The sequence below is a fragment of the Perissodus microlepis genome, chromosome 11 (assembly GCF_051167445.1).
Source record: "Perissodus microlepis isolate ML-2025 ecotype Zambia chromosome 11, ASM5116744v1, whole genome shotgun sequence".
Lineage (NCBI taxonomy): Eukaryota > Metazoa > Chordata > Actinopteri > Cichliformes > Cichlidae > Perissodus > Perissodus microlepis.
The window spans coordinates 30,099,874-30,114,610 of record NC_140471.1 but is presented as its reverse complement, the minus strand read 5'-3'; the positions used below and the strand labels follow the sequence as shown (position 1 = coordinate 30,114,610).

General features: G+C 38.4%; 1 protein-coding gene across 4 annotated transcripts in view; it reads left to right on the top strand.

The window, feature by feature from the left end:
• The window catches only part of bbs9 (Bardet-Biedl syndrome 9), a 180,554-nt gene that overhangs the window by 8,392 nt on the left and 157,425 nt on the right, over window positions 1-14,737 (top strand). For all 4 annotated transcript variants that reach the window (XM_084944024.1, XM_084944021.1, XM_084944022.1 and 1 more), the window contains exons 6-8: window positions 6,269-6,443; window positions 11,174-11,258; window positions 11,704-11,887. In XM_084944024.1, coding sequence (XP_084800150.1) covers window positions 6,269-6,443; window positions 11,174-11,258; window positions 11,704-11,887 — 444 coding nt within the window. The remainder of the gene's footprint in view (window positions 1-6,268; window positions 6,444-11,173; window positions 11,259-11,703; window positions 11,888-14,737) is intronic.

The following is a 14,737-nucleotide window of genomic DNA, read 5'->3' as shown; positions in this document are numbered from 1 at the left end:
TCGCCAAGTGCTTCCTCATAGGGCAACTTGTGATCTCTGGGGTTTTTGCAGTCTAAAATGGCATGAGGTAGCTGATTGTTGTGAAGTAGTGTGGTGTAAATGAAACTGGGTCTTTGTGCCATGTCCAAGTTTGACATCTGTGTACCTAAATGTTTTAGCGATCCTTACTTATGACTAAAAATAGACATGCATTCCTGACCATTTGACCTTGAACTTTATAACCACAAGTAAATGTTTTAACCCAATGCTGTTTCCTAACCTAAACCTCTGGTTAACCCCTAAACCAAGTCTTATCCCTTAAACAGCCCTTGACCGGAAACTCGGTAAACACAGAAAACCATACAAACAGACTAGTATTCACTTTACATCTCTAGTCTTTTCCTATAGTGTACACCAGTAGATGGCAGTACAGGCCCTAGAACTGCTCTTCTATTTCACCTTGATACTGAATGAATGAGGTCCTGTTTTAATTCTTGTACGGGAATTCCCCTTTCCCACCTTTCCCAAGTAAGGAGGTCTGAGTAGAGATTTAGTGCCTTGTTCAAGAACGGCTTCATCAGAATGGTGTGCATGTTTACACATGCTTTATTTTGCAGATAATGGTAATGCTTATTCTTTCAAAAAAATTTTTTTTTTTACATTTTTAGATCATTTTTAATGCTTTTAAATGTTTATGAGTGTAAGACTATATATATGTGGCAATAATCCTAAAAAATGATTAGAGAAAAATCCCCCAAAATAAATTACATTTGGGGAAATCTGAATCTATTTTGATGTTGCAACTCTTCATCTAAATTCTCGGTTTGCTGCCTGCCTTTTTTTAACCTTGTTTTTGATTATAATTGTTATGGAGGGATTTTTTTTTTTTTTTTTTTTGCATTTTAGATTGGATATAGTAGAAACAGAGCAGACGGGAAAGGATGATGTGCAACAGAAGTGCTCCCCACTTATTTTGCACTGTTCTGCATTATTTCTGTCTTCTTTTTTTACTGTAGCAGCTGTTTAGTTTTGTAGTCTAAATTATACTAATAATGCTTCATTTATAACTGAAGATATTTGTGTTCTGTTTGACTACATACACACAAAAGAGGCTATTTTTATTTCTCTTTTCCTTTTAAAGGGCAGATGAGTTTTTGATCTGTGTGCGTTTTATTGGGAAAAGATGTTCGCCGTTTGCTCTTTCCTCACCATTTCACATAGTTTACAAGAAAATGAGCCGATCTCACAGTTGATTGGATGAAACACAAACATACACATATTTGTAATGATTATCTTGCGCGCGCACACACACACACACACACACACACACACACACACACACACACACACTGGACAGTATTTTCTGTGTAGTTTTACTGCATAGACAGTGATAGTCACAGCTCTGAGGCAAGAGCAGACTTCTGAAAATGTATTTCTTCTACAGATGCTGTGTGATAAGACTGTGTGTTTAGATCACGGTTAGTATAATAGACAGATTTGGTCACTATGACGTCATCCTTTTTTTGTGGTTGTATTTTGAAACCTTAACATTGCTTGTGTTGTGGAAGTGTTCTGGAGTATTCTGGAGCCACAACTAACCATATTTTGATGAGAATTAATTTAGTGGCATGTTACCAACTAACAATAGAAAGCTTGGATAGTAAGCTGCATGCATACACTGTAAGGAATAAACGCCCTACACAGATATCTTGGTAAATTTGTGCTAAGTAACAGACTACTGCAATATTAAAAATGTATCAAAACAGATACACAGACTTCCTGGTGATTCTGTACCACACAGCAATCCATTTTAATTATGAGATAATTCTCTTAAAATGCCCAACAAGCCACCAACAGCACAAATGCAGTGGAGAGATCCAGCTCATTACGTACATTTAGCAGAGTTGAGGACTAGCAGAAACCAATTGCTTTTGGCTGCCTGCCTGGGGACAGACCTGTCAGTCAAAGTGGCCATGCCCCTTAAATCCAATTTCTAGATGGAGGAGTTATAATAAGGTTCATCCACTTTAAAGCTGTTGTGAAGGAAGTAAACTTATGTAGTGGCCTAAAACATTTTATTACCAGTCTGTATGAATGCTTTTTAAGGCTGTAAAGTTGTTCATTTTAACATTGGAGTTTACAGGTACTCACTCACTTTTGTAGCCAGCCTCAAGTGGCCACTAGAGGTACTGCAGTTTTGGCACATCCATGTGGGTTCATTTGTCACCCGTGGAGGTTGCTGCTTGGTTTGGATATGGAAACTAGTGTGTGTGCGTGTGGGAGTGTTTTTGCAAGTCGTGTCTGCTGTTACACGTGAGTGTGTGTGTGCGTGTGTGTGGGTTTGCATGTGTTGGTCTATAATAGCACCCATTTAGCAGTGCTGTAGGCACTGTAATAGCAGCTCTGTATTAATACTACTCTAATAGCTGGGCTGCCATTTGGTTTGGGTCACTTTCAGGCCACACACTTACAGTCGAAGTATAGACTGGTCTTACACACACACACACACACACACACACACACACACACACACACACACACACACACACACACACATGTGTATACATGTGTGTGTGTATATATATATATATATATATATATATATATATAGCAGATCCTGGGAACAACATCGGAGATCTCTGTCCAGAAGAGCGCAGTCCTAGGAACAGCTAAGATACTGCGCAGGACCCTCAAGCTCCCAGGCCTCTGGTAGAGGACCCGAGCTTGAAGGATAAACCGCCCGCAGGGGCGAGATGGGTGTTCATGCACATATAATCACACACAGATGCATGCACTCACATGTTGTGGTCCCCAAACCAGCACATTCACATGTACCTACAGACTTTCCCTCTTTCTCTCACACTCTCACATTTTCTCTCTCATATTTACACAGAGGCGAGGTGCTGCCCACAGCAGTGTGCGGCCAGCCTCTGTGCTTTGTTGGCTGCTCTGTGTGCTTGTTCAACAAGTCTTATTAATGACACTAATACAGGCCTGTTTCCTCCACTGTGTCTGAGCAGTGGCTCTCATACTGGGCTCTTTGACACACTATACCTGGCCGTGGGCGTGTGAAATTACATTTGGACAGTTGCTGTTATGAAACAGCTTGGCTCTCGTTTTCACTCTGTATTTCTTATTATTGATGATACAGAGTCATGTCAGGCTGTGCTGAGTGTCTGTTGTTTGACCCTTGAGCTGCCTTTGAGGGTCGGAAATGACATTCAGAAACCTGACAAATTGGTGAAGTGTTTGTCTGAGACAGGTCTTTACCTCAGCCTGTTCACACAGTCTTGGTCTGCTTCGAGTAGAACAATGACTTAAGAAACCAAAATGACTTTGATCATTTCAATGCTGTTGTCTTTTTCCCCCTTTTATAATGCAGTAACCTGTTCCCAAATCTGATTTGTTCCTTATAATTGATGGATTTCAATAATGCAGTAGGTTGTGAAAATATTTTAGCAGTTTATTTTTTTGTTTTACTCTCTTATGATAATATCCAGCTAGTATCTTGAACATCCGATTGTATCTGTTATTGTTGCGGGAGAAATGGTGATGTAAAATTTTTCAGAAGAATTTCCTTGAGTGACTGATTGAATTTATATCATAACATACTTAATTGAAAATTTGCATTTTTCAAATAGTCATTATTTATGTCCGTACTGTAGGTTAGACTAAGTGCATATATTGTTAGTGATTTCTTTTAGTCTATAAAAAATACACAAAATATTCCTCTTTAGGAAAATTTCAAGGAAATACAATTTATAAAACCAGAAGTCATTTTCAAAGAAATCTTACTGACCTTTATAAAATGTTATACTGTATGATATTTTCACACCAACAGAAGAAGTTGCCTACCACAGCATACCATTTTGGATGGTACAGCATTTGTTGACATTACTATTCATTCTAACGGAAGTTTTCATCTCACAGGCCTAGAGACCAGTTGGTAACCCAGAGGCAAAATGCTTGGTGTGTGTTTGATCGAGGTTGCTAGCTATCACCACAGGTGAAATCTGTCTCAAAGAGGGTGTCAAAAACCTCCTTTTGATTCCTTTAGTCACTAGCAAATTGTTTTGTTTGCCCATAATTTGCATGAAAGACACTGAGTTACTTGCAAACACTTGCCATTTACTTTCATACTCAAATTGGAAACCGAGTATGTTTCCCTCAAAAGTAAAAGCTTTGCCTTTTGAAATGTGTTGGTTCCAGTGAAAAGGCACAACTGTTTCTTCAAATGCAAACTCTCTACATTTCCAGGTTGCATCGTATGTTTCACAATTTCACTACCACCTGGTGAGTAGTCTGCAACTGTTTGCAGACAAGTTTGTACCTTTCTTGGAAACTACTGGCAACCACCACAACCTGCTATCTACCCAAGCTCCTCAGTTGATCACAAAACTGCATGAACCTGCATGAACCAGTTGTGGAGTACACAGTTTTAACTAGTGACTGCATTTATCACCGGGTCACTAATAGATTTCTGGGCCTGTATGAAAGAGAGTTGAGCAATCAGTTGCATGCAATAGCCAACAACCTCCAGCAATGACTCACAACTGTTCAGGAATCTGCATTTTTTTCCTCCAACGGTTTCTGGGTAGTCACCAACAGGTCTCTAGGCCTGTGTGAATGAGGAAAACAATACACAGCAACAGGCAAATGCAAGTAGAGAAAAAAGTGGAAAACGGACAATGAATCCACCCGTTCATGACAGCACACCATTTATTAAATTAAAAATTTTAAACATAAATGACGTATGCTGACATTTAGGACAAATTGCTCTTTATGGCAGCCTCAGCCAGCTGAATTTAGGGTTGTTTTAGCTTTAATTTAATTATACTGAACATAATATAAATGAAAACAATCACAGTCTGGGTCTGTTTTAAGAAAATACAGAACACTAGTGTTTAAGAGACACTGTCAACACTATAATTGGCTGGAGCTTGTGCATTTCCACAAATTTTCCACATTAAGGACATTTGGACAGCAGACGTTCATGACTTACAGTTTCGAACTAAACACAATGCACTCGGTCCTCAGAAGACTACATTTGTTTTTCAAATATTTTTTTTTAAACTCCACACTCAAGAATACACACTTGTGGCTGGATGTAAATCCACCCATATGAAGACATGCACATTCTGCTTCAACATTTGCTGTTGGCTGTCCATCAAATATTGTGTTTAACACACTTTTATTCACAGGGTGTGTTTGCGATGTATGAGACCTTGTCCTTCAGTGTGTTAATGGCCACCCTGAATGGCCGCTCATCACTCAGGCACACATACACTCTCACACACACATACTTGTTGACACAGAATAGGTGTGTAGGAGTGTGTGGCTTTTCTGTCTAAATCCTTGGTGATAGATGTTAAGTATGTATGTATGTCTGTGTGCACTGTAGGTGGCTGTCTCCCTGACCTCTAGTTGATGGCAGTGTGAGTTTTAATAGCGCATTGAGGCCTAATTATAGTTCTCTGGTCACACAGCCCCACTGCTTTATGGCAGTGTGTGCTGCTGTGTATTTTGTGTGTCGGGGCTTAGTATGTCCTACACCAGGCCTTTCCTAATAAACACATAGTCTTGAACACATTTATACTTACAGCCAGGTGTCTGTGTGTATGAGTATGGAGGTGTTAATGGAGATATCAGATTCAGGCAGAGGGAGTAACGCACCTCACAGCACAACACAACATCAGGGCCGAAATTAAACAAAAGCCACAAAAGTCCTCCAGGATCTTTGGTGCTTGTGTTATTAAAAAAGTGTTTTTGTTTGGGTTTTTTTATTGAGGGATGTAGATGAAGCAGCCAAAAAAGCAGCCTGTATTCTTTACATGAATTAGTTTGTTTGCTGTGCAATCTGACCTTGTCTAAAGGCCAAAGTGTTTCGAAAGGTGGAGCTAAAAGTCCCAGAGAGTGACTGGACATGATGAGTTGTACAAATGTAGATAATGGTGTACACTTTGAGATGGTTTCTGTTCAGTGACATTGATGATGTTAGACTAGGTTGTTTGTTCAAATTGTGTCAGAGAAACATGGTGGAAAGCTTAGGAGATGCTTAAAAGTTGAAGCTCCACCTGTTTTTACGCCACCGACGTTGCTAATTGCTACATGAAATTAACCTCTCTCTGAAAGCCAAACTGGAAAATACCCAGCAAAACATACCTGAGTTCACAGTATAACATTGTATTTAATTACATTGTTTTTTTTGTGTTTTTGTTTGCTATTATCAGTTCAAAACATTTTAGCTTGTGAATAAATCTACTTTGCTGCCCCCCACTCTCTCCATCAGGTCATCATTCCCTCTGTATCCAGTCCATGGACGGGATGCTGATGTTCTTCGAGCAGGACAGCTACTCTTTTGGCAGGTTCCTCCCTGGTTTTCTGCTGCCTGGTCCCCTGACCTACAACCCCAGAACAGACAGCTTCCTCACTGTATCCTCTGCACGAGAGCTGGAGAGCTACAAGTAGGCTTTTTTATAATTCATTTATTTAATAACTTTTTTCATCTTGTGTTACTTGCCTGAAGACTGCTGTGTTGTAATCCCACAAATATTTGCAAGCAAGATAGCTGGGATAAAGTTACAGTATAATACTTTCACAGCTTTCAGTGAAGTCCATCACGTAATAATTTCTACAACATACATCTCCAGATGCCCTCAAATGGCATCAATAGTCTTCTTTCATTTCTGATTGTTGGTGGCATCAGAGGAGTCCATAGTCTATGGGAGAATCCCAGCTGAGGGATTTTTGCAATACAGCTTCGAGTCCATTTTCTTCATTGCATAGACTTTGTATGTATGCACTATGAGAGTAGTAATGTTGTATGCTGGAATGTATGAAACTGATTTCTAACAGCAAGATCCTTGATATAGGCCTATATATTAGTTGCTAGAAAATACTGAAGTTTTATTCTAAGATGGAAAAAAAGCCCAAGTTGCTATTAAAAAGGAATTCACATCTGTTTACAAGTAATATTTAGGCTCGAACAGTTTAAACTTTCTTAAGGTTATCTGATTTACAGTCTTCAGTATCAGCTGCTGATGGTTAACGAGCAGTGCTGACTAAATCCCCACCATCCGAACACCATCTGCTCCCAGTGCAGATCTTGTCTGGATGGACCGAAACACACACACAGACGCACTTGCGCACACATGGTTTGATCGGAAAGTACCTCATTTTAATGTAAGCACATGTACACTTCACTCTGACTGCATATCTTTAAGAAGTCTTACAGACTGCGTGGGTGTACGCTGTGCATGCGTGCAGTCTTCTCTTCCAGCTGTTTGTTATCTGGGTGCCCCCCACCAGTATCAAGACACTCTCCAGACTAGATATCATAGTGGAAACCCTGACGTCACCGTTCTCACTGGACACACACACAAACACAGCCCTGCAGTGTACAGACTGCAGTAAATCAGACAGAGCTCAGCAGACGTATACAAGCTTTCCATAAATGACAGCACAGCATTACGAATGCAACAAACTTATTTCCTTTACACTGTGCATTAAACACCTCTAACCAACGTAATGTCTCTGCTATAAATAGAACTTCACATTTAGTGGAGACTTTAGAGTTTTAAAATGCCAGAACAAGACTTTGATGTGTCACAATAAATGTAAACATTAAATAGCATGCAGTCAGAGCTGTTCAGTCAGTACAGATGAACATCATTAGCTAAATATATGAAGTGCTACATAAATGATCAGTTGATTAGGATACCTACTAAAAAATAAAAGTTAAAAAAATTGCTAGAAGTAAAATTGTTTTGCTCCTTGGGACACAAGTCACCAACACATACAATTTATGATTTATACTTTGCTCTTCCTGTCCCCATATTCAAGCTTGCTGCACATCCAGGAAGCCCAAGTTATCACTGTGTTTGTGTGACTAAACATTTTCATAACAAAGATCACTCTGCTTGAAGATTAATTAAATTAATATAGCATCAAAAAAAGATTTTGTGCATTAAATTTTAGAAGTGATGGCTTTAATAGAAATAATGCTTTATTTGTATGGGACTTTAGGAACTGTTAGAAGGTGCCTCACAGTTTGGATAAACATTTGAACACATACATTTGCCACATAAAGTACATAAAAACACACATCCAAGCATCCGCTCTTACATAAGCATCTCTTTCCATGTGGACTTTGGATTTGGTGATGAGCATAGAGCAGTTCCTGTTGCAGATGCACGATAAATGGTTTTCATATCACACAATAGCAGCAGGAAATGTATTAGCACTAAAACAGTGGATGCATTAATGATGCGGTTCAGGGAGAGCATTAACAAATCGCTTTTCGACTAAAATACTTTGTGATCAAGATCACTGGCATTGACGTAAGACCCTACCAATTAGCAAAATCGAATAAATAAATGGATAAAAAATGTTTATCTGTTTATTTATGCAGTCATTATGTATGGGTTAAATGTTTTTTCTTAATCCCAATTTTGATTTAGATACTTTAGAAATGTTCTAATCTTTGAATGTGGTCAGAGTGATGGAAATATATATATATATATATATATATATATATATATATATATATATATATATAGACACACCATATCAGATGACGGGGTCAAAGCCTTGCTGACTGTTATATATTTAATATCATATGACTGGTCAAACAGTTCTGCTTGGCTCAGTTTATTTAGCTTGCTGGACCTTCTCCTGCCCTGATGAATGAGAGCTTGATTTGGTTACAGTGTATGTGTGTGTGTTGGCGTCAGCTTTCAGCTTTTAGTTTGTGTTTATCTGTTACCTCAGAAAGCGTACATGCTTAGTGTGTATTTGTGTAGTTTGCGTGTATGTATATGCTTATTTGATCTGTATGTTGAAGGTAAGTGTGTGTGTGTGTGCTCCTTTCTGAGAGATTCTCTTTCATATAAATGGGATGTTTGTTTCCTCAACCTCAGTGTCCTAAACTTGCACGATGACTGATACTGCCTAAACACACACTCCTGTACACACAAAGTCCAACCCGCACACCATGTTCACTGGAAACAGTATTTTAATGACAAATAGAAAAAAAGTATGTGTATATCACTGTCAGTGATATTTGTCTTCCTCCTTACATGCTGCTCATGCAGGTGAATAACCAGATTTCTTTGGTTCTTTCTCAAACACAAGGCTTTCTGTGATTATGTTTTTTCTTCTTTTTTGGCCCTCTTTCATATTATACACACACACACCCACACACACACGTGCGCATGCATGTCCAGTTTTAATTCATTCATTTGACCTCTTATCCCATGATTAGTAAAACATCTAAGTGAAGGGTGGAATAATTATGAAAAATCAAAGCAGAGTGAAAGAATATACTCATTTTATAGTGTTGTTTTAGTATTATTAGGCTGAATTTAATCCCTTCACTCATGCAGGAGCTGGTCTGTCGATCCATTGAGTGTTGCCTTAAAAGCTTAAAACCCCTGACATGTTTAATATATTTTTTAGTCCATTTTCTTTCCCAGGAAATGGTCATGGCGTGATGAAAAGGTTTCTTTACTGGCAGTCATCCATAAAGCTCATTAGTCTGCTTGCCGTTTCTCAGAGAGGGCTAAGCGGGTAGCGCTACTGTACGGATGAGTTCAAAACTATAAATCTTGCATTGTATTGCAAAAATCAAAGGTTAGAACACTTCATTTACTATTTTATACAAAATGTTACGAGGAATTAGCATCACTCTTCGAGTCACATGTGGTAATCAGGTTTATCCAGGTATAAAACGAAAATGTTGTTAGAGGAGTGGAAAGGGGAGAGATGTGAGTGTTCTCTGCAGTGAGTAATACATGAAATAAGTAAAATTCAACCAAAAGAAGGCAGTCACAGTCTTTTTATGAAAGCCATACTGAGCTGCATGTGAAGTTACAGAGCTTGAAATTTGATTTATTTTTTATTTACATTTTTGTCTGGGTTAGAAATTACAAATAGAAATTCGTAATTCAAGTGACCAAAAGGCCTACAGTGTATATACTAAAGCTTTGCCGCAGTTTCATACTAGGTTACATACTAACCCTAAGCGCATTTTTGAGAATGACACTGAAAAGCATAACAAAACTAAGTATGCCCTGAAGTCAAAACTCTGTGAGAATGTAACTTCAGCACACTTACATTATATGCTAGTGTTTAGCTGGAGATTTTTTCCCTGTCTGCTGTTTAAATGCTAACGTGATAAGGTCAGTTAATTAGAAGATACACAAAGTACAAATGAGACTATAGTGGATGCAATTTGTAAAATAAAGTAAGTAAATAAAATTTTATTTATGTATCCCAAAATCAGATTCAAAGAGCTTCATGGGCATAAAAACATATTAATAAAAAAGCAGTTATTTAAATTATTAGCATTACAATTTTAACCTGTTAGCAGCTCCACGTGTGGGTAGTATACATAATGAATATGGTGTACAGAAAGTGCTGTTGCTTTGCACAAATATTTGAGGACTCAATAAAAAAAGAGGCTAAGATAAAGTATTACTAGTACCCTTAAAGTAGCAGCCATGTTGGATTGTGCTCCTTCCAATAAAGGTCAATTTCAGGGTTGCTTGCTTTGATTAACAACAGCTTTGTGTCAAAACATGCAAAACAGAGTGAGAAGGTTGGTGGATAAATGAGCAGTTATTTAGTGTTTGGTCTGTGGTGTGCAATTGGGGTCAGTCAGGTTTGGAGCTCTGTTCATCCAGGTGTTTGGGAAGATGGATAGATTCCCGCTAAGCTGCTATGACTGCCAGCTTCTTACTGGAAAAAGCCTAACATGCAGATGCCAAAATCAACTGACCACCGATCAGTCTGACCACTTTATCCTTAGCCAGTGGCCTGCGGCTCACTGATTAAAACTGATAGATCACGGTTCGAGGGAACGGTAGGTCTGTGATGTGTTGACTGACCACAGAGAACCTGTAAAAGAGAAGGTGACTATAAAATGCTTGCAGGGGTTTGTTTATTCTGAACATGCATTGTGTGCTGTTGTTGTGGTTTTGCTCTAATGGTTGAGAAACTGTGTAGTTTGGCTTTTTAGAATAGCTGGGGAATATCTAGTACTTTTTGGACAATGGAAAGTGTCCTAGACCAACACTGTCAGTTTTTTCACAATTTAAATTTCTCCTACTGTGTGTTTAAAAAAAAAAGTTATTTGTTTTCTGTCTGAGACGACGTACACAGAAAAAGTAGCTGTCTGTGTCTTTTTTACTGTCAGGTATGAGACTCTCGCTGTGGCTACAGAAGCAGAAAGTCGGCAGGATCCCAACTTACCCCTTAAGACTGGAGGCAAGAGGCTGACGGTGAGCACTAACACACACATATTTAATTTTTTCTTTGACATGATTGTTTGTTTATCTGTGTTGTGATTAGTGTTTAAAGACTGTGGGTTGAGTGATATCTGAATCTCGATAGTTCTTGGAGATCCCCTCATTTTCAGTCAAATGTGAATAATAGAATCCAAATGTCAGAGCACTTATGAATGTACTGTTTATGCTATTTGAATTTTTCTCTACCAGCACCAAAGGTCGCCACTATTGCCTTGAATTTGAACATAAAAATCTTTATTTGCAGAGCTATTTTGCTGATACCCATTTCTTTGGTAAATGGAAATTAAGTATCTAGTAAAAAGGCACTGCACAACATTTTATCAAGCGTGTTCAGACAACGCACATGTCAGGCTGACATTCACGCATACAATTTTGTGCAATAAATGACATTGTTCTGTGTCTTTGTGTGTTCCCATAGCCTGACTGGGTATTTGTGCTGGGAGAGCAGGCCCTGGATCTCTGTGTGCCCTCTTTCTCCCATGCTTCTTCCCACATCTTCATCCTGTGTGAGAGGAACATCTACTGTCTCCGTGACAATGGGCAGATCCATTTCATGAAGAAGCTGGAGTTCAACCCCAGCTGCTTCCTGCCATATGCCTCGGGTAACGCAGGACACCAGACAAAGAGTTGACACACTATAAAGGGATATTTCTCCTTCGCAGTCCTTATTGTAGTCTTTTTTTTATTATTCTTATTCGTACTAAGAATAACAATATTCCTTGTAGGTTTTTGGCAGGATTTCTGCTGCAGCACTTAGGCTGAATGTGTAATAATAATGATTTAACAAACATGTTAGACACAGAGAATTGAGAATAGGATGGAAAGTGAGCTGCTGAGTTTCAAAAAAGCAAAGCAAACACCAGTCATGTTTCTCTGGACAAATCATAATGCAGAAACAAAACGATTTGTTTCCAGAAGAAGGTCCAAATTGTATATTCAAAGGTAGTGATTAGTTTTATAGAAAAACATGGACCTGTTGTCAGCATCACTTGTAACAAAGAGCAAAGGTTCACACGGCAAGCTAAGGGATAAGGCTTTTCTTTTCCCTTAGTTTTCATATTTTGCCAAAGCAGCAGAGGCAAAGTTCAGATGTGTTCAGCCTGGAGTGAGGTGAAACACAGAATCACAACATTCAGTATGCTTCAGTGCACCTGCCATAAGCAAACTTCCAAAAGACTAACTGGATAAAATACTAAAAAACAAAGCAACTGGAATGGCATACTGCCATGTGAATGGCCCTACAGGAAGCTGCTTTTGGCAGAATGTGATGGAATAAACCGAATAGCTCTGCTACATAAATAAAACTGACTGCTGAACAATAGAGTTTATAGACATGTGCCAAAAGATGAATGAATAGCACATATAATACAGAATCATACAGGTAATAAACTGTATTTTTGTCCAAAAATACTTTTTGTCTAGTGTATTTTTCTTTCTCTTTCTTTCTTTCTTTCTTTCTTTCTTTCTTTCTTTCTTTCTTTCTTTCTTTCCTTTTTTCTTTCTTTCTTTTCTTTTTAGTCTTTCAGGGAAACTGAAGAGATAACTGCTCCTTTGTGAGTTAGGCTAAACCTCCATTTACCTTCAATTTTACTCTTAATGAACGGCTGAATAAGATATCTGGCTCTTTAGCATTTAAATAGTCACTAAGTATGATGGCAAATCTGTGTCTTACTTAATCTCTGGCTGCTGTTTGTTGCTAAATAACCAGCACACATAATTTTTTTTCTTGTTTTTTTTTTTTATTTAAAAAAGTTGAAAACTGCTCTCTGCTGTGTTGTGCAAGTACATTCAAGTGCTGGTTTTGAATCTAAACAATGAAACTTGCTATAAGGATCAATGAAGCCAAGGAAAGCTTCAGTCAACAACTGAATAGTCCTCAGTTCAAGTGATTAGATTTTTTTCTCCACATTGCTCATCAGTCAGAACCATTTTCGAATAGATTTAGCTAAATGCAGCATCTCAGTGATTAAGATGTGCATGCACTGAATCGCTTGGCATAACTGTTCCCATGTCCAACCTACAGCAACGATAAAACATAGCAGGAAATAACAAGCTTCAATAGTACCTTTTGTTGTCAGCAAGAAGTCATTTAAAGATATTTAGGTACGGGAGGATCCGTGATCACAGGATTCATTTTGTCATAATGAGTATGCAGCATATTGAAATCATAGGCATTACTGTAGGTACACCCACGGGTACGTGTGTGTGTGTGTGTTTGTTAAACAGTAATGGGTTCCAGCTTTGAACACCTCTCCCTGACTTCACCTCTGATGAGGAGAAAATAGAAAGAGAAAGCGGTGTACAGTGTGGTGATTATTAGCTGCATTTGAAAGGGCGTCACATCTGAGGCAAGAGGCTACTGCTTGTCATGCACACAATGGACAGGATATGCTGTGGGTGGATGATAATTAGTTCTGTGTGTTAGCCTGGCTACAGATGTTGAATTGGTCTTAGAGAAGGAGGCGATGGAGGCCGACTCTGCTGTCATTTTTACTGAAAGCTTGCACCTGACTAAATGAATCGATTTTCTCCGCACACACGTACTCACAAAGTTCCATTATTCAATAATTAGCAATTAGCGGCACAATTGTATCAAATTGCAGCCTGATTGTGGTCATTTAGAATGAGTAATATGAGAACATACACAAAAAGAGGTGTGCATAAACACATTCTCACACACAGATGGTGAATTTATAAGTTTTAATTCCATGCACAGTGGCCTATGATCTGCATGGTCACGCATCCATTATTTGGGTTGATGTTGTGGTTGCCTAAGAAACCAGTGTGACTCAGAAACCCTTTGATTCAAGTGCATAAAATCGATCTGTATCCAGAAACCATTTTCATGGCTTTGTTTCTGTTTTAAACCATAAGTTTCTGATAAAACTTGTTAATTGGATAAGAGTGCTTCCAAAAGCACTTCAATAAAGTATTGCTCTCCTTATTTCTGTCCCATTAAGTTGCACTGGCAGCTGGGGACAGCTGTGATTTTTTATATTAAAATTGTTAAGAAGAAAAATGGTATGCCTTACCTGCGTGGTTATCGATTGCTGCTTAACTGTCCCTTTCAACCATAAGCAACACTAATTATATTAATGTAGTTAGCAATACAGTTCTGTGTATAACCTCCTGAAAATGGAGCCAAAACAACGTCAAAAGTGCTTCTGCCCACTTTAATTTATGCAACAATGTACTATAGATCCATTTTTTGAGGGTATTACGTTTGATATAAAATACTCTGACTCTATGGAGGAAGGATCCAGAATGGAGGCTTCGTGGACTGACTGCAAAAAGTGGCCATGATATCTGTATTCAATTTTACAATTAAAATATCTCAGCTTTCAAAGTTCCCTCCTCTACTCTGAATATTATTTAGATTATTTAAATTACTCTTGGAAATTGTCTATAAACTCAATCCCCAATGTGTCATTTCAACAAAAGCAACTTTTATT